General features: G+C 39.7%; 1 protein-coding gene across 1 annotated transcript; it reads left to right on the forward strand.

Moving 5' to 3' along the window:
• The first annotated feature begins 1054 nt into the window (after positions 1 to 1054).
• LOC306772022 (disks large homolog 5-like) lies at positions 1055 to 27878 on the forward strand. Its single transcript, XM_079261397.1, has 33 exons — positions 1055 to 1489; positions 6315 to 6383; positions 7102 to 7270; positions 7489 to 7632; positions 9070 to 9253; positions 10140 to 10396; positions 10809 to 11121; positions 11263 to 11493; positions 12525 to 12709; positions 12841 to 12966; positions 13178 to 13310; positions 13404 to 13528; positions 13648 to 13823; positions 13996 to 14099; positions 14555 to 14647; positions 14911 to 15840; positions 16111 to 16234; positions 16363 to 16507; positions 16872 to 16993; positions 17948 to 18031; positions 18119 to 18278; positions 19689 to 19851; positions 19939 to 20072; positions 20355 to 20519; positions 20751 to 20934; positions 21185 to 21333; positions 21549 to 21719; positions 21919 to 22115; positions 22200 to 22343; positions 22565 to 22692; positions 23133 to 23242; positions 25848 to 25957; positions 27237 to 27878. The coding sequence occupies exons 1-33, from the start codon at positions 1195 to 1197 to the stop codon at positions 27338 to 27340; spliced, it is 5928 nt and encodes a 1975-aa protein (XP_079117523.1). The 5' UTR covers positions 1055 to 1194; the 3' UTR covers positions 27341 to 27878.
• The last annotated feature ends 15 nt before the right edge of the window (positions 27879 to 27893 follow it).

Genomic DNA, 27893 nt, shown 5'->3' on the forward strand with positions numbered 1-27893 from the left:
TATATATATGTGTGTGTGTGTGTGTGTGTGTGTGTGTGTATACCAGTGCAACCTTCACACAAGACTTATAGCGCTGGATTTATGGAGATTTTACACTCTTTACTTAAGCTATTTGGATTCAGATAGGGGAGTATTTAAAGGCTGTTTTCATAACTACTGGAAGTAATACTTACTATATATAACCTTTAAAGTGGTTGGGGTTAGAGTTGAGCTGAAGGTAGAAAGCATAAATTTTATCAAGTATTATGTATTTCATAGTCTACGATCGACTACTGAACGTAAACATTCAAGAATGCAATGAAAAAAAAAAAATATATATATATATATATATATATATATATATATTTAAAAGCAAAAGCAAAAGACAAAACAAAACAAACAACAACAACAACAACAAAAAAAACAAAACAAACAAACAAACAAAAAAAACACCCACAAAAAACAAACAAACTAAACCCACAAACACACACTTACTTACTGGCCAGCTGAAAAAATGTTTTACTATGATGAATGGGGAGGACTCTCTGTCTTGTTTTACAGTTCAAACACTGGATACAATAGTTGACCTTCATAATTTGTAAATAATCAGTAGTTGTTTTTTATTTTTTCTTAAATGCTTCTGGAGAAAAGTACGAAGAATTTCGTGAATCTGCTACGAAATAGGAATAATAATCATAGAGGGGAGGAAGCCAGGTGCGCTTAAAAAAAGCCCCGCCCACATTTACCTTAAAAGTCCATTGCACGAAAATATGATTGGCACAGGGCTACGTCTGCTTGTGCGGTGAGACATGGCGGAGTTTGTAGTCTCACAGAGATGGCTTCTGGAGAGTTTATACACTTTTCAACATACCGAAACAACTTGATTTAAGACCGAAACATTCCTCATAGCGTATGCAGAGAGGGACTTAAAGAGCCAGAAACGTCTTTTTTTTTTTTTCCCCCGAGAAGGAAGGAGCAACGACGGGAAAAAAATGTGTTGTCATCTTCGTGCAGTCAACAGCCTTGGGCAACAAATATGGCTACTTCTTGTGTATCCTTCATTTCGGGTTGAAAATCGTCCCAACTGGATCCAGCGGGACAGTTTCGGGGAGTTGCGACAGTAGTCCGAAGTGAAGTTGCTAACCAGAAAAGATTACGAGGCTGGGTTTGTCCCGTAGCTTCGTCTGGTTAAAGCGAAACTGAGAGGCAGAAGAGATGGAGCCCCAGCATAAAGAGTTGTTGGAGAAATGTTACCAGAACTTGGTGGAGTCAATAACAGAAGCGGACAGAGTTGTGGATGTTTTGGCCCACGGCGGGACCCTCAGTCAATCCGAGCACTACGAGCTGGGACATAACTGCTCCTCCAACTCTGAAAAAGTGGAGCTTCTTCTGAAAATACTTATCAGTAAGGACAGAGACCATTTTGCTGAGTTTTGCACGGCTCTCGAGACGACGCACCCTCACCTGCACTCAGTGCTGCTGAATGGCCTCGGACCAGTGGATCATACTGGTAAGAAACCTTAATAGAGTTAATGACCTGCTAATTAAGTTGGTAGTAATCCAGAGATCGTAAAACGCCATTTTAAAATGCTTAGCTTTCTTTTAAGTCACATACTGCTTCGCTGGAAGGGCTTTTGATTATTACAAAAATGAGGGGAGAAAAAAAGCTGGATCTTTCTCTGAAAATGATCTTATTGACTTTTTCTTCGGGAAAGTAGAAATGGCACACAGAGGGCTGTAAAATCATGTGACCTGGTGCTTACTTGTACTCAGACTACTGTGCTTGTTTCACTTGTAATGTCACTAAAAGCACAGCCTACAAGCTTTTGTGAACGTATTTAATGGACCTTAAAAGATTCATACAATCAATGCGATGACCAGTCAGCCTAAAGGGAGTGGTTGATCAAATCAATGACCCACTGTCACAGTTAAATAAGTGAAAACTGAAAATGTGTCAACGCACTCTTCAGTCATGTCTGTGACACTAAAGAGTGCGTTGACTCTGAATGCTTGTTTGATTTGTGTCCTTGTTTCAAGACTAATATATTTGCTAGCTGATTTGTTGATTATTTTATTCATAAATGGAATAAGTCATTGGTCTTTAATAGAATTCAGAGAAATGCTGCTCCATGTGATGCAACTAACTGCTGTTTCATTATCTTTTGGTCCATGAAGCGTCAGAAAGTACTGAAAGATGTCCATGTCTTGTGTTGTAAAAATGAAAAAGTTGTTTTGCAAATTTGCACAATAACTTGCAGGATAACTTTGTCAACCATTGGAAACCAGTACAGCTTTGTTTCTTTTAGACAAAAAAATCTTAAAATGGGGTGAAAAAAATAGAAAAATTTTGGAGACACTTTAGTAAAATACACATTATACCTTCTGGTTTAATGATTATTCTACTACATATTAATCTTAATGATTATATTTTTCTTTCTCCAATGCCACAATGAGGGCTTCTCCTTTTCTACAGATAAAACAGCTATTGTGTTGTTAATAAATCTAATAGTGACCTGTGTGTATGATGATATCCTATCCTGCTTCATTTCTATAGTATTTTTTGCTATATTCAGCAGTATAATCCCCATTAGTACATATACCTAGCACAGCAGTTCTTCTACAGCTTTGCTTTTCAGGAGTTGGACAATATTTGCAATCATAGATCAGTTAGCCTTAGTTGTCATTTTCAGTGAGCTGTTGGGTGTCAATTATGGATTTATATTGTGATTATGTATGAAAGAACTGAGTTAATTTTACTCTGATGTTGCAGTCTTATGGTGCATTTCACAATCAAGCACTTTGTCTAAATCTGAAAACTAGTGTTGTTTCTGCAGCCCAATAAGTGAGTGCATGAAGTGGTTCTGGACCAGTTTTGTGTGTGTGCTACTAACTCCCTGTTGGTTGTCACACAGGTCGCATATAGGCTGTGCTATCTTTTGCTACTGGGCAGACAGGTTCACCCACTACACTGCCAAAACAGGAGCCTGTTCCTTTAGAGAACAGACATTGTGACAATCAGGTTTTTAAATGTGATATCCGCATGTATCTCATCTAGATACTAAAACTACCTAACACTCCAATGAGTGAGAGACCAACACCACCTTTTTGAATAAATTAACATGCTTTCCTAGAGAATCCCTGGCACATATTCAGTTTAGCAGGGAGCTACAATAAGGCATTGTAATGTGACTATGATGTTAATAGCATTAAAAAAAAAGGTGTGTTTCCTCCAGGGCACAATTGTTTTTTTTTTTTTTTTTTTAATAAACAAAGGTATTGTGTGGTTTTATATAACTGTAGCTTCAGGGCTTGATAGTGGAGACTTTTTTGCTTACAGATTATTCTTTTTCTAAAGGAACAATAACATGATGGCAGCAGATTATGAGAGTTTGCATTGTGACTGTTTTTCTCACCTGGCCTGAAACTTCACTATAAGCCTGTCACTTTTTAGCAAAAGCTTTAAAAGAAATGGTGGGAGGCATTAACAAACAAATATATGATGGATTTCGCTAATCCTTGATTTTTAAATGTTTTAAATAACCCTGTACCGTCAGACGTAGTTACCTCAGGACCAGCGAGTCATTAACTTTATGTTGTAGAATTCAGTGTTTCATTCATTCATTTTTCTTCACCGCTTAGTTTAATTTAACAGTCATGGGGGAGCGGGAGCCTATTCCAGCAATCATTGGGCGAGAGTCAGGGTACACCCTGGAGAGGTCACCAGTCCATCGCAGAGCATCCATCCATCCATCCTTCCATTCATTTTGTTAACCACTTAGTTTAGTTCAGGGTCCTGGAAACTAAACTAACTAATCATTGGGTGAGAAGTTCTCACCCTGGATAGGTTACCAGTTGTCTTTTTTTTTTTTCTTAATTCAGAAAACCTAGACTCTTTACAAATGCACAGATGTCAGACTAGCTGCTATTGTTGCTTTGCAAACAGCAGAAGATATTGTGTTTTTCCATAACAGACAGACAATTTCCAAATTTTTGGTTAATCTACTGGACAAATGAAGCTGGCATTATTCCCCTGTCCTTTACCAAACCTCTCCAGTGACTTAAAAGAAATTAAGTTTAAAACTGAATGACTACATCTCTTTCATTAACATGTTGTTCTGTATTTTATGTAAGAATTACTGGAACTTTGATTTTTCCAAGGTATTATTTAGACTTTCACATCATGTCAACAAAGGAAAAGTTTCAAATTTATCTGCTAAGACTGATGACTTTTTTGTAAATAAAAATGTGCATTTTGATGACTAAAGTATGATTTATGCTCAGGATAAAAATCACCTTGAGGCAGTTAATGATATCCAGTAGTTGTTCAGTTAAGAAAGACTTGTTTTTATCCCAGAAGTAAATCATTTATTGACACTAGTTTTATTGTCACAATTATCGCACCGCATAAATTCATGTGCAGTAAAGAGTTGCCAGCATAATTTGATCAAGTCAACACAGTGATTTTTCATTTTCATTCTCAATGAGTATTTGTGATAATGACTTTCTGGAACTAGATGCCAAATGTGGAGCATGGCAAGTAAAATTTCCTCAAGTTGTTTAATCAGTGACTGAGGAAAAATGACCTTTAGGACTCCATGTGCCTACCTGTTTCATTTAGAGCTTTCTAAATTAAATACACCACACAAGCTTTGTTTTCCTGGAAAATAAGCAATTTCTTTCTGTTTTAGCTGAGCAGTAAACCAGATGTAATTTTGTAGATCACATCAGCATTATTATGTTGGAGCTCCTGGTTTTAGCGCTCTAAGAACACAGTGGACCACATGAACTTCACTTTCCTGCTAAATAATTTTTATTTATTTTTTTTTTACTTCTTTTGAAATTTTGCATATGCCCAGATGTTCAAGATCACCAAGAGGCTGTGGCTGTGATTACAAGATGAACCTAAAAAGACACTTTAGTTCTGAGGTCCATGACATAATGTCATATGACTTCCACAAGTGTAGGAAAGTGAATGAACTATGACACAGCGCACCTTGCGCATTGAGCCACTCTATGCTCCGAGTCATGGGAAACTTAAGCTAGAGCGAGAACAAAGAGGGCTTGATCCATGGGATGCCACGGTTCCTGAGGCACATCAGTCTTTTTTTTTTTTTTTTTTTCCCTCCTTTTAGTTCTGTGCTGGGAAAAAGAGGGGTGAGCCATGTTAGCTAGGCTCCTCATAGTCTCAACCCAGTCTCCTTTAGTTAGTGGGAACCCAGCCAGCCAGGGATTGATTTAGAGTACTGGGACGTGGGTAAATAGAATAGTTTGTCATGCTCCTGCTTACTCCAAGTCTACACTAGACTACTTTACATCAGAGATAGAAGTTGCACATTTAACTGAACTATAAGCTGCTCATTCCACAGCCAAGTAAGATCTCAGTAAATGTGCATTGTTGGCTGTTTTCAGTCTTTTAAACCTCTAAAGCATTTGCAAGATTCACTTTTTTCTTTTAAACTTTAATGGATTTTATTAGATCAACATAAAGTATAACAGTTAAGTAGTGCCCAAATAGTTTAACAAAACAAAAAACTATTTTGATAATCAATTACTGGTTTATTTGAAGCAAAAATGCTTCACTTGGTTTTTCTGTTTGTTACCTCACTGTTAAAATAATGTACAACTGCTTTGTTCCAGGATATTTTGACCCTTTTTTTTTTTTTTTTTTTTGTTCACAGCTGATGTTCATAAACCTGGTAGTGTTGTGAAAACTAAACTGATGTTGATACTGATAACATTCACGCTTTTATAACAGTGTCACCTCTTTAACTAAATACAAAAGTAAAGGGCAAATTTGAGAATCATTAATCAACATGTATACAAAGTGTATGTTGTCAGCACACACATATAGATTTTATTTTCTCTCCCTTCAAATAAAGATTCTACACATTGTAGCTTTAATCCTATAATTGAGAAAATAAGAGAGTCAATAATGACAGTCAAGCTTCCTCTCAGCAAAGTTAATTATGAATCACTGTAGGCTATAAAAGAAGGGGCTTTCACAGGGGGAGACTGTGTAATGTTGTCAGTGGAGATAAAAGGTGAAGCTTCAAGGCTGCAACCTCTTTGGGGCCCTGGCTAGTCGGTGTTCAAGTTCCCTGCTCAACTGATAATTAGCCACACTGTTGTCGGCCCACAGGCGCGTCATCCCAAGTTGGGGAAAGTCCCACCTTATTATTCTTCCAGCTGGCCCTCTTTCACTAAAGGCTCCTGAATGTAACCCAAGCTGCAAAGCCTTGATGTACCACACAATACTGGAGATAAATATCTTACTATAACGCAGACACAGTTGAGTACTCTCAGGGCTGACTTTAATGTTTTTGTTCTCCTCACAGGGTCCACTTACAGCGTCTTGTCCACCATGCCATCGGATTCAGAGAGCAGCAGCTCACTCAGCAGTTTAGGTGAGCGTGGTGTCCATGGTGCGGTACATGTTGAAAGTAGAGATGCCAATGACAACATTATCTACCTGTGAGGGGGGATAGGAAAAAAAACCCCAGATTGTTCTAAGAAACAAGCACAGTTTTACAAATAGTGGTTGGTTACTGACTGTTTTGACTCTGAGCACATGCAAGTGATTACACAGATGTGAGAAGGATTTAGAAACACTCTACCCCCACCCACCCCATCCACGGACACGCACACACAAACCAGGTTTATTTAGTCATTTTCTGTGTTAGTGGGGATTGACTGGCACATGCTATTAAAAAAAGAAAAAAAAGAAGCTATGATTAGGTTGATTTTTTTTTTTTCTTTTCTTTTTTCTATGTGATGTCACAAGCACTGAGGTTTATGAACACAACTAGTGAGGCTAGTTTGACTTAGAAATGCAAGCATGAAAGTGGTAAGAAACTGTTTAAGCTTCTTGTCAACATGGCTTGTAAGGTAAGGGAATGTGTCTTGGATCTAGTAGCAACAACAAAGAGTCCGTCTGAGGCTACAGAACTAACCACAGAACTGAGGATTTATTTTTCTAATGAAGTTTTCAGCAGTAAGCTTTGATTCAGTATTTTGAATGAACAATAAAAATATAATAAAACTGACATGTAGTTGCAATATCACACTCCATCATTTGCACTTTGTGAATGGCACATGCCACCAGTGACATGCTGACTCACACAGGTGCTCCCGGTCAAGCCTCCTCCCCTCCTCCTGCCCACATGGATGGCCACCAGGTGAACGAGAAGTTGGAGACTGTCATGTTTCAACTGAGACATGTGACTCGTGAAAGGGATGAGCTACGCAAACGTCTGGCTCTCTCGTCACCTGGAACCAAGTTTGATGACTGCAGGTACTGATCTAATCTCCTTCACCTAAGTGTCTGCTCTGTAAAACAAACATTTACAGAAAAGATATGGTTACCTCAGTTAAACAAAGGGTAAGAGGACAACTTTAACTGTTTTTCCTTCCTTGTGTTCCTGTAATGTTTTATTTCCTCTTGCTTTTTAAATGACTTCTCAAAACCTGACCTCACAAATTATGTTTCCTTCTTCCCTCTTTGTTAAACAGACCAAACTTAAAAGCAGGTCATGACTATGAACGTCTAAAGCTGCAGTGCATGAAGGCAATGGCAGACCTGCAGTCCTTGCAAAACCAGCACAGCACCACCCTAAAAAGGTGCGAGGAGGCTGTGAAGAAAGCAGACTTTTATCAGTAAGTGGAAAGCCTACTATGGGGACTTAAATTTTTTAACAGCCAGTGCATTTGTGCGGTATGCATTCATGCTCAGCCTGCAGGGTTTTAGCTGTTATTCAGTCCTTTCTCTAACGTATTCATAGCAGATTGCATGAAACAGATTTTATTTCTGCAACAGAAATCTAGATGAAGCTTTTATACCAGTCTGAAAGCCAAAGAGTTAAGCCGTCGGGGGGGGGGGGGGGGGGGGGGACAAAGCAAAACCTAGAAGTCTTTCTTCAGTTTAATTTAAACTCCATGATTGTTAAAAAAAACTTTTATTTTACAATCATCCTAGCAGCATAAAGCCTAAGTTGTCTTTTCGGGCCAAAGACTGAAAGCAGAGATTGAATTACTGTTCTTTATGCCAAAGCATGATCTGTATTCATTATATGAATGCTGTTTGTGTGGCACAGCATCTGTGCCATGCGGATAAAGCTACGGATGGGGCATTTGTTGTCCGGTGAAATAAGCTGCGCGGCATTGACATGGAGGGAAGGCTGTTCTATTTGTGTGATTTAATGATGCCGTACTCTCCCCAAAGTGTATGGAGCCAACATCTGGCCCCCAATGCAAATGGACAGATGAAGGATTATTGCCATGTTTAAGCCTCTCCTTCTGGGCCCTTTTTACACATCAGAGAAAGTATTTATTTATTCCTGTCCTGTCTGCCTCTCTGCTTATCCATTAAGCACTGCACTATGCCAACAAGAAACCCCGCTCATGTCCAACTGTTGTGCTGTACTTAAATCAATAAATCACGTACACGGGCAAACATTAGTACTCTGGAAACATGGAGGATTTTATCAGTCCTCTTATTGATCCCTGTTTCTATGGATACTAATTCCAGCAGAACTAAGATGGGTGGTCAATCAACATAAAACTGATTAACTGACCTGAAAAGCAAAACATTGACTGTGATATTGACACAATGGTTGTGCTGTTAGAATTTATTCAGCCGTCTCTGACTTCTGCCCAACAGAGAAATTTAGCATTTCTAAGCTCTTTAGACTCCTAACAGGTCCATGTTCCCAAGCTTTAAGCCTCAGACCCTTCCCCTTGTTGGTTTCCCTTTTTAAACTGCAAGTCTGAATGTGAAAATAGAGACCCTGCTTAAGATAATGTGTCCTCTATAACTTCATGACTTTTGCAAATCAAATAAACTTTGGCTTTTGTAACCATTGACTGTTAAAGGATTTCTTTTTTTTAACCAGAGGTGAAAAGTTCTTCTTGTCACTGAATACTCTTTTTGTAAAGTTGTTCCTAGTAAATTGATCAGATCACATCCAAATAATGGTGCTGGTATGAAATGATGCCTCATGATCTAAGAATGTTGTGTACTTGACAATTCAAAGGAAATGATCCCAATCAAATGCAACTTGTATAATGGTCTAATGATCATAATCCATTCCACAGTACCCTGCACAGCCGTCTGACAAGTGAGCACTGCCAGCTGAAAGAAGAACTGGAAGCTGTGAGACAACACAACATCCAGCTGGTCAGGGAGCACAACCATGTGAAGCAGGCCTGTGAAGAGCTGAGGAGGCTGCATGAAGGCGACCAGAGGGAGGTGGCAGATATGAAGATGTTGCACCAGCAGGTACCTGTTGACATCCCATCATCATTACACAGATATAGAACACAAGAAGTGGGTACAAAATACAAAACAGCTCTGAATCAGCACACATCTTAGCACTCATTAATTTCCTCATCTGAACGTCCTTGACATATAAATAGCTGGCTCTTGACATTTAAAGAGGAATTCAGTTTGATTCCCATCATTGTGAACATTATATCTAAGAGGACAACATTGTTCAGTCTAATGAAGCCATATTAAAAATTCTTTGAAATGAAGAACGTGACTTAACCTGTGTCTTCAACTGTTACTCAATATGATCTACAGTTTGCTCAGTTGTACCACAGGCGGACGTTTGTTTCGCAAAACGTTTGCAATTTCTTGCATAATTGTGGGAAAATGTGTTAGAACACTAATTGATAGTACAAATGCATGCTTCATTGAATCACGTCATCATTAAGTAAAGGACTGGTTGGCCTCAGTCAAATGAGAAATTTAATTAGCTATGTGACGTGACCTTTTTTGTTGATGTCAAATGCTAGTTACGTGTGATATACTATACTTCTCTTGTATGAAATGTCTTGTCACCTTTGGTGCTCTGTCCATAATTTGAGCTACATATATTATAGTAGCTTTAAAGAAAATATTTAAATTATTCAATTGATTTATTAAAAAAATAACATAATTGTGCCAAGACAGTTCATTTAAGGTTGAATTTGTAACAATTAAAGCTAACTAGAATATTGGATCTGAACAGGACTGCCTAAGGTAGTCCTTTATGGTCAAATCCCTAAAACAGTACACTGCATTGTTTGGCAACCTTACTCATATATGCAGCACAAATGAACAGAATGAGCTCTTCTTCTGAGTCTTTTAATTCAGTAAAGCATCTAAATGATGTCATTTGCAGGTGATGCGAGAAGGGTCATCTGATGCTCTTAACAAGCTATATGACACAGCTGTGGACAAATTGGAGGCTATAAAGAGAGACTACGAGGCTCTGAGGAAACGCTACAATGACAAGACGGCCAGCCACAATGCCGACTTGAGTCGCTTGGACCAGGCTGAAGAGGAGAACCACCGGCTGCAGAAGAAGCTAGACATTCTGCTGAAACAGAGAGATGCTGCCATCCACTACCAGCAGCACTGCTCCTCGTCTTTCCGAGGGTAAATCACACAGAAAACTCTCAGCATTACAAGCTGCAATACAGCATTTGTCTTTCAGCATGTTTTGATATGATTTTACTTTTTTGTTTGTTTACAAATGCCCTTTTATTGCTGTGTCACTTGAGATTATCCTACAAAATAAAATGCATTATTATTATTATTATTATTATTATTATTATTATTATTATTATTATTATTTATTTAGGGCCAATAACTTGAACTTGGCACCCATGACATACCTGCACAGTGCGGAAAACATGCTTAAGTCAAGTCAAATGGGGTATCAGATGAGCAAATGCTTTCCCAAATTAAGTTTCTTTTGAGGTTCTGATTATTCGTGATACGGCAGAAAACATCTACAAATAGTTAGAAACTGTAAAGATCTGCTCAGTCTTTCTTTTATGTGGTGTAGGTTTGACAACATACAGCAAGAACTGTCCAAGGCCACAACTCAGAACAAGGAGCTGCAGCGAGAGATGGAGCGACTGCAGTCAGAGACAACCCGCCTAAAGACCCAGCAGCTCAAGACAGTGAAGGACTGCGAGAAATACAGAGAAGAGCGAGACTCTGTGATCAGCGAGTATCGGCTGATAATGAGCGAGCGGGACCAGGTGATTAAAGAGGTGGACCGGCTTCAGACAGGACTGGAGTTGGCAGAGGCGAAGTTAAAGAACACTTCCTCAGAGAGGCGAGTGGCCAGTGAGGAGCTGGAGGCTCTCAGACAGGTAATTGCTAAAATGACAGATTCTTCAGGCACATAATCAAAATTAGTATGCGTAAATGATGATTACTGGAAGAAAACTAAACGATTAAGTTCGGAGTACTTTATTGAAACTCCCACGGATGATGTTTTTTGTGACATGAAGGAACTGGCCTCAGCGCTGGTTGACAGAGATCGAGCGATCTGTGACAAGAATGAGCTGCTGGAGAAATACTGCCATGAAGTGAAGGACAAAGCTGAGGCCCAAAAGGAGCTGAGCCAGGCCTGCAAAGACATTGAGACAGCACGTGAGGAGAGGGATGTGGCCCGCAAGGAGAGGACAGAGGCCATCATCCAAAGGGACCAGCTGCTGCGAGAGTATTACCAGGCCAGACAGGTAGCCAGACAACCAGGGAGTGATTCATCAGTCCAACTGGTGGGATTGATTTTCTTCTATGACAATAATCCTCTCATCTCTTATAGTAGTAGTTTTTTTTCTTTTCTTTTTTAGATCAGTTTGGTGCTTTTAGCACATTGATCTGGGATGGTGCAGAGGATTCTGTATTTAAGTGATTGTGAGATTTATCAGAGATTCCCGCATGGGGCAGAAGCCGTTAATTACAGTGACAAGCGTCACCCTGATTCTGGAGCGCACAAGAAAAATGCACTGCATCAGAAATGAGAAGTGCATTTAAGTCTAATGGAATTGATTTAGCAGTAGACTTAATAGATGCTTTCATTACACTTACCAGTCTCTGTGCTGCAGTTTATTTAGAATGAAGCAGAGTAACCTTTTGCAGCACTCACCGCTTGGTGAGCTTTGCATTTATTCTATTTCTGACCCACTTTGTACAACGAACCTAATCCAATCTGACTGTTCTCATTATGCATCATAAGCGGATGCTGCTCTCTATTTTTAAAATGTATAGAACATTTTACGTTGAGGATTTGCTTCTGCGACCCCATAATGAAATCTAGTAAAGCCCTCAGATTTATTTAAGTCCAAGATCATTTTGAAGCAAGTCTATTGGCAAGTTCAAAGGTAAAACACACAGCAAAGACAGTATAGAGCTGGTTATAAAATTACAATACAAAATGTCTAATTACTGTGAACTTGGGTGTGAGTTTGGTTAACTAAAAACTCACTAAGTCATTTTGTTGTTTTTATTGAGGTTAATTAGGGATCTACATTCTTTATCATTTACTCTTAGTTTAAGAACAAATGTGATCTGGATGTCTCTGGGTGATTGATTTAACAATTTCTGCTTGTTTTCTTCAATGAATCTTTATCATTTTGTCTGCGATTGCATCTGTAAATATTTCTGCCATCTTTCAGGTGGCAAGAAGAACTAAACACTCGGCTGCCTACATCTTTTATACACTCCTACATTTACCGTTATGTCTCACCAGTTCCCCATGCTTTTCCAGAAACAAGACTCTGCCACTCTGGACATGGAGCGAGCCAACAAAGAGATTGAGATGCTGAGGAAACAGTATGAGGCCATTTCTCAGGAGCTGAAGGAAGCCCTGCAGGAGGCCGAGGTAGCCAAATGTAGACGAGACTGGGCTTTTCAGGAGAGGGACAAGATAGTGGCAGAGAGAGAAAGCATACGGTAAGGAATCTTTTTAAAAGTGTCTGGTTTCTAATGTGGAAAAGGGTTGTATCTACCATGCATGCTAGTGCAGAGGTATAGGGACAAAAATAGATTTGTTTGCCTTTTCTGACATTGTTTGCATCTCTTAGCACGCTGTGTGACAACTTGAGACGTGAGAGGGACAGGGCTGTGAGCGATCTGGCAGATGCTCTGAGGAATCTTGATGACATGAGGAAGCAGAAGAATGATGCTGCTCGAGAGCTCAAAGAACTAAAGTGGGTCTTTTCTCCATACTTTTTTAACCTCCTGTAAGATAAGGCTTCAGTCTGACATATATTTGGGTTCAAAGTTTCATGTGCTTTACTTAGAAACTTACGTTTGTCTATTTTTTTTGCCTGAGTTTTTCTTTTTTTGTGGAGAATTTAGGTAAAGTTAAGATTACTCCACTGATTTGTTTAATAACTACATGCTTCATTTGTCCTGCAGAGAAAAGTTAGATGACCAGTTAGAGAAAGAAGCAAGATATCGTCAGCTAATGGCTCACAGTTCGCACGACTCAGCCATAGACACAGACTCAATGGAATGGGAGACAGAAGTTGTGGAACTTGAAAAGCACAGAGTAAGGGCTCTTTTTATTAATCCTCTACATTAAATAAAGCAAATGTTTAGTTTACATTTTTATATTTATTGCTGATGTTCTGTCCTTTCCCAGGATATGGATTTGAAAGCGCTTGGGTTTGATATTGCTGAAGGGGTAAATGATCCCTATTTACCAGGAGATAGTGGAATATTTGTGTCTAAGGTGGATAAAGGAAGTATTGCTGAAGGGAGATTAAGGTAAAAATATTAGTTTTGGCATTTTGTTCCATATGACACTCAGGACTCAAATGTGCTTCAATTATTTTCCTTTAGATGACTTCATTCATCCAACCAATCACTTTTTCCACACTGTGCAGGGTGAACGATTGGTTGTTGAAAATTAATGATGTTGACCTGACCAACAAGGACAGGAAGCAGGTGATCAAAGCTGTTCTGAGCAGAGAGGGAGTGATTAATATGGTGGTTCGAAGAAAGAAGTCGTTTGGAGGACGCATCATCACCCCGATACAGATAAACATGACTGGACATAAAGGTCAGTTTCAAGTTTTAGTTCAGAAAATATCTTCACCACTGACACAATTTTCATTGACAAACTATGAATGATATTATGATGCAAAGACACAAATCAAAACTCAAGTCAAGGCTTGTTCACTTTCTGCCATTGACTTGAATATAATTTCTCCCTTTTCTCTCATACTTAATAGACAGTGGTATTGGTTTGGAAAGCGGCGTGTTTATAGCCACTTTAGCTGCAGGAAGTCCAGCTGCCAGAGACTGTAATCTTGCTGTTGGTGACAGACTGTTAGCGGTGAGTTTGCTGGCCAAAATACTGAGTTACACAACCAGATCAACCCACATGCTAAGACACAGCTTATAGCATTTACACTGTCCTCTATTGCCCTCTACTGACCACAAGCTGCGAAATAAACTGATGTTAGACCTAAACTTAAGCGAAACCAGTGTAATAAAGTCCAACTCTAGTAATTGCAGGGGCTTTTTTTTTTTTTTCAAATGTTAACTAAATAGGTTTGAACTTGGAAATCTCCTTATGGTTACTGTTTGTTTTACTGTGTGATTTAAATCCGTTCAAAATTAATTTAGCGCTTTTCACTTGTGAAAAACATATCTAAATGATTAAATATAAACTTCTGGTTGCATTAGAAGTCAGTATTTTGCAGCTGAGTGTAACCCTTGGACTTTGGGATTCTTTAAACATGTTTAATAAGAAACTGTAGTTTTCATTTTCTGTATTTTCCCCTGTAGATCAATGGAATTGAGCTTGAGCACAAGTCGCTTTCAGAATGTGAGTCTATGCTGAGAAGCTGCAGTAACTCTCTCAGCATCTCCCTCATGAAGGTAAAGTCTTTTGATCCACAATGTCAAGAACACCTGTAACAGTGAAATATTGATAATATTTATTTCTTACAAAACACCCTTTGTGGTAGTGTTGATGGTACACGCTAGACATTATTTTTACCTGTTTTAGTAGAAGAACAACTTAAAATGTTTGGGAAAAAAAATGTTTACATCTCACTAAAATAATCCATATTTTATTAATCTTTTGAGTATAGTAATGTTTTAAAGATAATAAACATTTATCTACCTCTCTTCCTTGGCAGTTCCTCCCTCAGAGCTGCTCTGGACAGAATTTATTTGAATCTTTGAGAGACTCAGAAAAAAGCTTGCGACACCAGTCCAGTGAGATCCACACCAGGAGCTGCAGGAACTCTAAACACAACTGCTCCACTCAAACAGATGTGTGCAGCTGTAACTCTGACAGCAAGGGGGATGAAGTATGTAAGGATGCATCTGAATCCCTGGAAAATACCAGTAACAGTGCTCATTCCCACCACAAAACCTTTTCTCACAGCTCCCAGCACTCTCGCTCCCATTCCACTTCCCACAGTCCTTCAGAGCCCCATCCAGACTTCTGCTACCGGAGACAGGACCTCCACCATCGTCCCCTCGCTTTCACCCCAGTTCTTTCTGACTGCTGTTCGGCCCAATCAGCTGTAGACCAAGTGCAGAGCTTACCAGGGAAGCCTGGTGGAGGGACGTGGCCTAAAGTCATAGCGGGAGCTTCTATGTCCGAGTGCACCCAGCTGTCCATCTACAAGAAGCCTAAACAGAGGAAATCTATCTTTGATGTGGGTGCTTTCAGGAGGCCTGAGACAGCACCTAAACTGGACTACATGTCTCTGTCTCAGATATCTAAACACTCCCCACAGAGCTCAATATCTGAACCTGCTCAGACACCTCCCACACCACCAGCCAGAAGTGACTCATTCAGGTTCAAGCATCGGCAACAGAACAGCGCTGCGTCTGATTCCACCATCACCACTGGCAAACCACCAGCCTCCTTGGCCCAAGCCACAAGCCCTCAGGATGACAGAGAAGTGAGAAACGAGCTCTATCGCACCGATGCTCCTGCAGGAGACACAAAGAGCAACCTTAAGAAACCTGCTGAGGAAAAGAAGAGGTACCGGCCAAAATCGGCACCAGCTCTACGGCCAAATGTCACTCCATTACACATCCCTGTTCCCATGCAGGTACTTGTACACTTCCTTGTTTGCCTGATTATTTTTCAGAAAGCTGCATTCCTAAATTCCTTGTGAGTTCAGTTGGCAGTGAAACAGATGCCAAACCAGCAAGTAAATCTCAGCAAGAAGCAAGTGTAAGAAACAGACTGATTCTCTGAACGTTTGTTCCTTTTTACTTTGGCAGATATATATCTGTGGAATATTTGCATTGGAGTCCTTTTATGTCAGATGAAGCAACAATTGAAAGGGAAAATAAATTACGTTTATTGCTTTTTACAGACGCAGAGTTTCTCTAACGATGAACAATCCCCAGAACCAATAGACTTGTTACGCTTCTCTCCTTTGAGAACTAATCGGTACAGCATGCAGTTTGCACCTCCAAGCTACAGTACTGTTGCAGCACGTAAGTTTTTTTTTTTTTTTCTTAAATGTTACTATCCATACTGTTCACATTAATTTAAGAGATTTGAGTTGTCTGTGAAGTTGGTTTTCAGTCCTGTGCTTCTTCTTCTTCCCCTCCTTTACTTAAAGATCCCCCACAGCAAGGTTTAGCCCCCTGTCCTGCTGTGACGGCGGTCATGAAAAATCCAGTTTACACTGCTTGGAGCCATGTGATCCAAGCCAACAACCGTCCTCCAGATCCCAGTTCGGACATCAACCCACATTCCCACATAAGGTGTACTGCCAGGCTTTTCATTCCCCTTTAAAGCTCCTTTTTGTCTGTAGACATTTTGACTTGTCTCATTAGGAAAACAAATGAATGAGTGCTGCGAGTCAGTATGCAAAACACCAGGACACTGAAACCAGTGCAGCCAAAATAAACTGAGTACTTTGTATTTTCACTATTTACATTTATTGTTTTTTGCTGCATCTTTTTTTTTTTTTTTTTTTTTTAAAAGGCTGTAATCTGCATTTACAAAATAACAGCGTGCACCCTGACCTAGATCCCATGAACAGATGGCATGTAGCAAATTCTGTCTTATTCTGAGTTGAATAATTGACCACCAGGGGACTTACATAGGCCTTTTCTCCACTTTTAGCCCTCAGCATCAAGGTCGCCTCAGTCTGGACCTCAGCCACAAGCACAATGGAGAATTGATGGAGACCAACTGCAGCCAACCACCACACAACTCTAACTCGTTGCCCTCTGGTGGTAGACTGAGTACGTATAGTGTCCTGGTTCAGGTTGATCGTAGCTTGTTTTAATATTTGCAGAAAGGGATTTGTTTTGAATGATCAACTGAATGACAAATTTGTGTTCCATCTTCTTCAAATGATATCTGGTCATGCAAAGCATGTCCTTATTACTCAGGCTTCAGACCAACGAATACTCAGGTTTATCTCACATGGAACTATAAATCAACAAGGTTATTGTTTCTAGAAAGTAAGATTCCTGTAAAAATGACTAATGTTTCAGTTAAAAACCTTCCTGCTATGTGTTTGTAGTTTGAGTGGTGGTCTGATAGCTACACACTTGGAAATGATTGCCATTTCCTGTTTTAGATGTTCTTAAATTACTAAAACAAACTTAAAATATTTATTAATATTTGTACATTTTAAAGAAGCGCTAACCAGTGTCACTTTAAAGATACCCTTCACCGATTTTAAACACTAAAAATCTCATAATGTGGTTGATGAAGGCTTCATCCTTTTAAAATTAAAACATGGACTTATTGTTTAAAAAAGAGCTACACTGACCAGACCACAGTAAAACACTTTACCTCTCTGCTTCAGGCTAGCAGCTCAAGGCCACATTCACCTCTACTAGCAGCAACTTAATCACAGAGCTCAGGTGTTGTAATGCATGTCTGATATGAGAAATACATACATTTAATCCATGTTTAGAAAATTATGAAAAATTGAGATGAAACACATCAGAGTTAGTGACTTTTTTTAAAATTTTTTTTTAGCTCAGATCATCACAGTAACTAATCAGCTGCATCCAATGTTTACATCGTGGCAGGTGCCAGATAAGCTGGTCACAAGTATCCAGAAATTTCCTGCAAGAGTTCTTATGTCCACATTTCCAGATACCCACTGTGTAAAGTGATAAAAGTGTTTCGTTTTTGTATGCAAGGAACAACCCCTGAACAGACTTCCTGTTTGTTATCTTTAGGCTCCCCTGGTTCTTTACAGTTCAGGCCAGAGCGCATTAAGATCCCTCCAACTTGTTACTCTCGCTCCACTGGATCTGACAAAGGTATTGTTTAGTCTGTAAGCTATATCACCTGCTGGTGAATGCTCCAGCTGTAAACAACCTGCGTACTCGTCTCCTCTATCACTCTAGGCTCTCTTTCACATTCAGAATGTAGCAGCCCGACACCTCCAATGTCCCCTGTCAACCTGGACACATCATCTTTCTCCAGCAGCCAATCACAGAGCTCCATTTCAACTCAGCCCAGGATATCAGTCAGCCCAGCTCCAGTTGGTGACAGGCGGAGGGATGGGTAAGCCACCTCCTCATCCACATCCTTACACTCTCATCATTCAGCAAAGCGTGACATGTTTTTCACCATTTGTCTGTACTTCTGTCTGGTCCATTGTGATTAAGTGCTGGGAGCACAGTAAACAAATCTGTCAGCCTTCATCTCACACTGTTAGAACAATGACTCAGCACTGATAATTTACCCTCCCCGTCTGCCTTCTGTACTAATGATCATTATATAAACTGAACCCTTTCTCTCCAAATTCAGGTGGTTATTTTATCTTTCTTCTCTCCATCTGCTTCTCAGATTTGTCTCTTACTACATTTCTTCAATTAGGCGTCCACAGGCAGAACAGCCCAAGTTCCTCTCTTTGAGAAGCTTGAGGTTTGTTTCAGGTTACTAGGAGCATGTGGTATATGCACTATCTGAAAAACTGTTGGAGCACTCTGAAAGAACTCTTTGTGTGTGCAGAATTTGGCATAATCATAGGACACAGATGGATTTTAAAATGAAGTTTATGTATATTCCATACACCTCCTGAATCATATTATCTTTTTTCAACAAAAGAAAAAGAACTGTATCTCTGTTTTCAATTATTTCTCAGATGTTATTTAGATTGAAGATAATAAAACTGTATCTTTGCTGTATAATATGTGAGAAAAATATATTTGTTTATAACGATCAGCTCCTTATTTAAGAATGCTGAAGGAAGGTAGTTGTGCTTTTCAAGTGAAATGTTTACTTTCCCTTCTAGTGTTTCACCATATCAAATGTTTAAATTTAGCAAGTAGCAAATAATTTTTATTTGTTGAAGAGGAGGGAGTCTTATGTTTGTTCCAATGGGTAAACATGCAGTGATAGCTCAGTGCTGTGAGCCTGTTTTTGTGCTTCAGGCAAAGGGGATATTGTTGGAGTTCAGTGGGATCTAAATTAGATTAACATATTGAAAGTGGAAACTTGTGTCTTCCAGTAGCACAAAGACTTCAATTCTACTTTGAAGTTGGTCCAAACCTTTTTAAAGGACACAAAGATCAAGGTCCTGATGTGGCACTTTAACAACTTTAATCTTATTTCTATTCAGAGCAAGAAATAGGAACTAAAGGTGAAGGGTGGTATAGGACAGTTTACTGCAGTGGGACAAAGCAGGATTCATCAAAAACCTGCTTAGAAACTAAAGTTAGAGATTGCTATTACTTTTTAGTCAGAAAGGTTACACTCTGTGGCATTTAGTTGATTTTGCTTTATCTTGTTGCATGAGCACAATGTCAAACTTTGTAAGTTGTTTTGTGAAGATTGTAAACTCTTTGTCTCATGTTTGACATTGAAACCTAAGATTCAAATCACCCACCTTGCTTTAAATAGTTCAGGACTGCATGCTGCATCCTAGGTGAGGACATGCACAACAAGTAAATGTTCTTGTTTCTCTTCAAGGCCATATTTTGGGGAGCCTCGGAATGTGACTGTACAGAAAGGAGCAGAACCACTGGGGATCTCTATTGTGAGTGGAGAGAATGGCGGGGTATTCGTATCTAAAGTGACAGTGGGCAGCATCGCTCATCAGGCTCATTTAGAGTACGGAGACCAGCTGCTTGAGGTAGAGCAACTACCACACTTACCACCACTCATTCAGGTTTGTCTTCTTTCCGTTTCCAATGCATTTCTGTTGTGACTCCATTTACAGTTTAATGGAATCAATCTTCGCAATGCCAATGAGCAGCAGGCGCGTCTGGTGATCGGACAGCAGTGTGACACTGTGACCATTTTGGCTCAATATAATCCTCACATGTTTCAGCTGGGGAATCACCCTCGTTTAGGGTAAGAGGGAGAGGAGCATTAAATACAGCTACAATGACCTTTCTGTTGAGCCATACCTGAGAAAACTGGTCCTTCTGCATGCAATACTATCTACACAGCAAACAATACTGGTACACAGTCAGACATATTGTTGTCCATGAACAATAAGAGTTAGTCAGGAGGGTTATGTAATTATGAAAAAGGCCAAAGATAAATATTTACTTGGAATAGTTTTTGTTCAGTTAATTAGTAATTTAGTGAATTTGTCAATATTTCACTTGATTTCTGTTTTCTTACCGTAAGTTCGCGGATGGAGTCTGTCAGCAACCAGCCAACACCCCAAGACAGCGGAGCGACCACCCCAGACAATCACTCCACTGTTGATACTCTGAGTGAGCAGGATGAGGGGACCATGACGCCTCCATCCAAACAGACAACTCCTGCAAACAGTCCTCACAACTCCTTCAGGTGGTAGTTTACTTCTGCTCACCTGAATAGTTAATCTTTTATTAGTTAGATTTTTTATATATATATATATATATATATATATATATATTATCTCTATCTATCTCTGTCTGTCTGTCTGTCCGTGTTATATTTTCCCAATTAATATTGTCCTGTGACTTGTATTGGTTTAGAATCAATTAAGACAATAAAAATTTAACATTGTGATTTTTTTTTTTTTTTTTTCCCCTACAGGCTTCCAGGCTCAATTGTGCACAGGACTGCAGAGTCTCGACTGGTGAGGCTGAAGAGGATCCATGCAGAACTGGGTGTTCAGATCTGTGGTGGAAACCTTTATGGCCTCTTTGTGGAGACTCTGGATGATGACAGCCCTGCTAAGAGTCCTGATGGCTTGATGCCAGGAGATGTGATTCTAGAGGTATAAGCGGTGACTTTAACTCGCTAAGATTACAGTGTGTATCATAGGAAAAACTTGGATTATTGGTGTGAACAATTAATTAAACATAATTTTAGTGCAAGTCCGTTCTGCCAAACAAATACTGTCCTTTGTATCCAGTAACCATCTTTTGCAAGCTGTTTGATTTTGCGTTTATTGAAAATAGGTTGTTCTGCTTTGCCAAAAAAAAATGCAGTGTCTGTTTCTCAACTAAGTCATTTTTTTCTGTTAGTACAATGGGGTCAACATGAAGAATAAAACTAAAGAAGACGCTTATCTAGAAATGCTGAAACCAGCTGAAACAATCACATTCAAGGTCCAGAACTGCGCTGACAGCCTGGCTGACATCAAACAGTCTCCTGGAGATGGATTTTTCATAAGGTATACAACATTTTTATCAGACTAGAGGAACTAGAGAGTGCATAACAGGCCTAGGGATTTGTACATGTGTGTGTGTGTGTGACCATAATGACAGGACAAAATGCGCCTTTTATATGATATTTTACATTTTGACCTGTTATGTTATTATTTTCCCAAAAGGATAAAGGATCCACTTCTTGCACATCTTAACTGTGGTATCCAACATTCTTTCTCAGAGCACTTTATGAGCGGGTGGCAGAAGTAGAGCAGGAACTGAGCTTTAAGAAAGATGACATCCTGTATGTTGAAGACACACTACCAAATGGAAATTTTGGTTTCTGGATGGCCTGGCAACTTGATGAGAATGCACAAAAACTAGAGAAAGGACAGATTCCTAGTAAATACATGTAAGTTTATCCCATATGTTTCTTTGTTTAGTGTAGTTATTGTCAGTTAATTTCATCGCTCCAATGCGTAATATCTGAAGATCTGTTGTAGACTTCATGAATCCTAATAAACACCTCAGCATTCATCAAGCTTAAATGGCAACAAAGATGAAGTGGGTTGTGTTTGAGTTCATGTAAATTGATGATGTAAATCCATTAGGATGGACCAGGAGTTCTACAGAAGACACGCCATGGCTGATATGAAAGATGATAATGGCACCGGCAAGACTCTGTCTGCCGCCGCGAGAAGGTCATTTTTCCGTCGACGACTGAAGCACAAACGTAGCGGATCTAAGGATGGGAAGGACCTGATGGCTCTGGATGCCATAAGCACAGATTCCCTACCCATCACAGAGGGTGAGAAACCTCCTGCTGGAGCAGCTGCATCTCTGTCATCTTGTGCCTTTTGCTGTAAAGTACATTTCTGTATTTCCTGCTCAGACGGAGTGAGCCTCATGTACCAGCGGGTTCAGAAGGTGGACTGCTCATCCCCAAGACCAGTTCTGATTTTGGGCCCTTTAGTGGAAGCCAGTAAGGAAATGTTGGTGAATGAGGCTCCAAATAAGTTCTGTCGCTGTTTGCCTGGTAAGCTTCATTGTACAACAGTGGATCCACTTCTTGCACATCTTACCTGTGGTATCCTTCATTCTATCTCAGAGATAGAATGATACACACATAACGATACGATAAAACGATACACACATAGGTTAGGATACAATGGCTCAGTGAGAATGTGAGACCTGGAGAGGACTAAATATGTAAGTTTTACTTATTCACTGTATTTTTACTTGTTTACTCACTTCTAGAAATGATGAAGGCTTCTCAGCAGGCAGTAGAGAGAGGAGTTAAAGACTGTGTGTTCATTGACTACAAACGGCGGAGCGGCCAATTTGACGTGACAACTGTTGCATCAATAAAAGAGATCACAGAGAAGGTAAATCAATATTAATAAGCTTTATGCATGAAAATGTGCACCAGTGTTTTGATAGCAGTACTCGTAGTTTGAACCATCCCCAGATATTCAGTAGAAAACTCAACAGCAAATTAATTTTCAGTGTAACATTTTTCAATATTTAGATTCAATGTCACACGCAGTAACTCTCAGAATAGTTTAGTTTGCATGCCGAACAGCCTTTTGCATGTTCTTCTCACAATTTGTCCAGATTCTGTATGTTTTAACGTCTTTGCCTTCATATTTCATTTCTAGCTGTCAGAACTAACACATTTACATCCAAAGTAAAAATGACTGAATTAGCTTATTGTCTCCAGAGCACAAGAACAAATCCAAGTTTTTTTTACTATATTTGTTGCAACATTTAGCTTTCTACCATCCAGCATTGCTCATGCAGTTCTTTGCTGTCATTCTCTCTGTAGGATTGTCACTGTTTACTTGACATTGCTCCCCACGCCATCGAACGCCTTCACAGCGTTCACATCTACCCGATTGTTATATTCATTCGCTACAAAAATGCCAAGCAGATAAAGTGAGTAACCCTTTAATTCTAAATATGTGTTTTGGCTTGTCTTGGTTATTTGCTTAATTTTCACTCTGGAAATTTTAATCCACTAGAATTATGACACCTTTTGTGATTTAAATCCATATAAATACATAATTAAACCTAATCGATTGACTTGCTGTGGACTGACAGTGTTAATAGTTGTGAAGCTGCAGCCTGCCCTCTCCCACCACCTGCTGGGGATTTGATTGGCGGATGGTGATATCCGAAAGATGCTTCTGCTTTTTCATTTGTAGTTGCATGGGAAGATTTAATCTGCTGAACCCTCAGTATGGTGTTTTTATTCTCAATCGTGTACGCACACACACAAATGAGGACACGTTCAGGTCTGGCAGGAACAGGCTTTGCTCGGACACATGCATACGCACATTTACTCGCTCTCTCCCCACACACACACACACACACACACACACACACACACACACACACACACACACACACACACACACACACACACATCTACGAAACCGTGCAGTAGACAAACATGGCCGAGATTCCAGCTAAGCCGTCACTGTCATTAGCTGAGTGCCAGCTGTCCCTAGGATGGTCTCCTAGAGCTTGTGGCTCCGCTTTGTGGTGTGGGTGGCTAAAACACTCACAACAGCATGCCCCCACCTGCATCTGTATCCACACACACACACACACACACACACACACACACACACACACACACACACACACACACACACACACACACAAACTAACCTCCTGCTGCTAACCTGCTTCAGCAGCTGACAGAAGCTCAGGGCTTTTCCTGGGTCTTGATCCTGTGGATAACAGCAGCAGACCATGCAGTCTGAACACTGAAGAACTGTGTTCTAGGTTAAGTTACATGATGGTAAGACTACACAGGACTTTGCAAAGACTGTATAAAGATATAGAGTAAAATTGGTCAGCTGGAAAGTATGCTGTGCATTTCATATTCAATTGTTCTAGTCAGTGGTTGGTAATATGGAAACTGAATTGTAAGATTTTTAATGAATATACAGAACGTTTCCTTTTGACTTCATAGAATACTGTACGAAAGTTTTACTATTGTTTGTTTTGCTAGTTTGGAGGAAAAAAAATCTGATCCTTCTGAACGATTTAAAATAAGAATGGAAATGAAAACCATGAACCCACAGAGGTTTAGATTCAGAATGGTTCTCAGAATAAAAGTGGAGCGGTCAGATCAGAGGCTAACTCAGCAGTTTGTGTCTGCATGCACTCTCTACATTTCTGGGCATGCTCCTGATGAGGCTATGCTGTTCCCCTGAGGGATCTCCTTTGACTCTAGTCTGGTGAGCAGTCAGGCTAGGCCATACCATCAATGTCTTCCTCATGCAGGAACTGGTTTAAAAAAAAAAAAAAAAAACACTGCGGCTACATGATGCCTAGCATTGTCATGTAAAGGAACCCTGGCCCTAATGCTGGTCTGACAGTGGGTCTGAAGATCCAGGTACCTAGTGGCAGTCAGGGTACTTCTGGCTTGTGACCCTCCAAGGTAATACCTCCCTTCCCAGACCGTCGCTAACTTATTGCCAAACCAGTATGCTGGAGAATGTTGCAGGTAGCAGAACGTTGCCCACAACGTCTCCAGACTCTGTCATGTGCTCAAACAAACATGTGAACCTGCTCTTTTCTGTAAGGAGTACAGAGGAATATGTCAATCCTAGTGTTGTCTGGCAACTGCCAGTCAGGCTGCAGAGCGTGGGGCTGTCAGCTCAGACCCTCATACCACCCTCGTGGTGTCTGTTTCTGACTGAAACATGCACAAAAGTGGCCTGCAGGAGGTCATTTTGTAGGGCTCTGGTAGGGCTCCTCGAGTTCAACCTTGCACAAGGGGTGGATAGTGGTCCTGCTTCTGCGTTGCTTTCCTCTACAGCCCCCTCTACATGTCCTACAGTGGTCTTCTGGTATCTCCTCCATGCTCTCAACACAGCAAACCCTCTTAACACAGGACAGACTGGTTTATCAGAAGTGGGAATTTCTTTGAGATACATGAATTTACTGTTTCTTCTATTAGAGCAAAATAGTTTTAATTTACTTCATGATACACACTGTAATATTGTCATGATAAGTACTGTGGCTACACAAGATGAATAAAAAAACAAAACAAAACATGTGTGCTCTCCAGATGTAATTTTCATGTCTGCAGTATTGACCCGAACCTATGCAATGGTTCATATTGTGCATGAAAGTTTTTTTTCTTTTTTACTATTGTACACATTTTTACTGCTTCATTGCACTTTTTTAAATAAGGTTGTGTAATTTTCTACAAACAAAGCAGTGTTTCCCCTACCATTATAGTAGTTTGTTATCCCGTTCTCTATACAGTTCACCTTAACCCCACACCACCTCTCTGACAGCAGCTGCTGTCAGTCAGCTGCTCCCACTTCATCCAACAATGCCATGCAAGGGGTGATGCCAAAAACTTTGGATTGTTAACAACAGACCTTCACACTGTTCATCACCAGCAGCTTGGGACTTTCTCTGAAAGCAAATAAACTCTATGTGCAATGTTTTTTGTTCTTTGTAATGAATGTGTGTGTGTGTGTGTGTGTGAATAAAGTTGCTTATGCTGTCTCCTTAGAGAGCAGAAGGACCCTCTGTACCTGCGGGACAAACTCTGGCAGAAACATTCCAAGGAGCAGTTTGAGGCGGCACAGAAAATAGAGCAGGACTACAGTCGCTTCTTCACAGGTTGGTGAAAATGTTTTGTTTTCCTTTATGTACCAACACAAGCTTTGATTTGGGAACTATCACACTGATAAGGTTGTGGATGACGGTTTGTCCTCATGATCTATATATTTGTTAAGAATCAGCCCATCAAAACTAACCACGTAAATATTATTGTGATATCTTGTTTGATATTTTCACTGAAACCATTTGCTGACTTTTTAGATGCTGTAGTCTGAGTCTGGAGGTTATCAGAGGTTTGTGGAGCACAGTGTCTGTGTTCCTTCGCAGATCAGTTTTAAGTTTTGGTATCTGGAGCAGCAGACGGAGACACCCAAACTGTCTAAGTGATTAATGACCATATAAAAAAAGGTAGCTTGTGGGGGGGAGACGGGGGGGCTCTGACATTGACCACTAACAATGATGAGAACTTTAATGATAGTTTTAGTATCCAGTTGAAGAGGACATTAGGTGGGGATAAACAACCGGCAAGTTAATTTCTTTGAGCTTTTATTTAGCAGGAAAAAGTACAAAGTTTATACTTTTCACAGTTTTTCCTTAAAAACTTCATTTCAGAAATAATTGATGACAACAGAACAAAAAAGCTGGTTAAGAAGCGCACCAAGTTACGCTCTTTATTCATTTGTCAACTGAGGATACCAGTCGTTTTGCAGAGGAATCGATCCATTCTTGCAGGAGGATGTTCAACACAGTTGCCTTGATTCTGTAAATATCCTTCTCATGATGTGGCGTACATTTTCTATAGGAGGAAGACCTGCTCTGTAGGCAGGCTAGTCAAACTTGCACAAGCTGGAAGTCATGCAGTTGCAGGTTTTTTTTCCTTTAATGAGCACAATGAAATGTGTAGAACTGAAACAGGAAGTTGACCTTTGATAGAATATCAGATAAACATTGAAAATGAACTTTTTGCCACCGTTTTGATATTAATGCAAAATTAATCATCAAATTAAGTTATTGGAGGAATTCTTTCATGCAGTTTTGATGTTAAATTAGTTTTTGCTCATGACGCAAAAAGTTCCTAAGGTTTAGAAGATGGGATGAACACAATATCTGACATTTACAGAATGTTTTATTATGACTCATAATGTTGATGATGGTGTTAGTTTCCTTTTTAAAAAAATGTTGTAGATGATTCACGTAAAATAGAAGAAAGAATAAACACGAAAAGAAGAGTTGCATGAGAATGTGTTGTGGCTCTTTTACTCTGGAAAAAGCTTCAACTCAGTCAGATATTTTTGTGGTTAACACTGTAAGCATCTCCCCAACCCTCTCTGTGTTGCAGGCGTTGTTCAGGGAGGAAGCGTCTCCTACATTTGTACTCAGATCACAACCATCGTGGACCATGAACAGAATAAAGTCCTGTGGATTCCAGATGGAGCACCATAGAACCTTTCACCACATGCCACTCACATGATCTTTTCCTATACGATGGTATACGCAATAAATCGGTACACAATTGACACTTTGGTTTATGTCCAAAACAGTTTCAGTAAAGTTATCAGCACTAACGATGATCCTGCATTATTCCCACTACATTAGTGACGTACTGTACTACAGATAGATTTGTTTACACTAGTATTTTATACTTGAATTTTTTATTATCACTCATGTAGTAGCACTCCTTTAATCCCTCTTTGTCTCATAAATGTCAGACTGGCAAGACTGCACCGATGCAAACAAAGCATCCTGTTCCTGAAATGAAATGAAGATGGATTCTTACTATATTTATATGCATTTTCCTGCCACTTAATTTATCTAATCAAATAAAAGCAGATGCTTATGAACCTTTTTTTGTTATACAAATGTAGTTGTTTAGATTATAGGAAGGATATTTTCCAATTAATATCCATATTTATAGAAGAGAAATTTGCTCTCCTTCACATTATAACCATGTCTTATTTTGTATTTCAGTTCTTGAACATATTGTGCCAAGCTAAAC

This window comes from Telmatherina bonti (assembly GCF_933228915.1).
Source record: "Telmatherina bonti genome assembly, chromosome: 21".
Lineage (NCBI taxonomy): Eukaryota > Metazoa > Chordata > Actinopteri > Atheriniformes > Telmatherinidae > Telmatherina > Telmatherina bonti.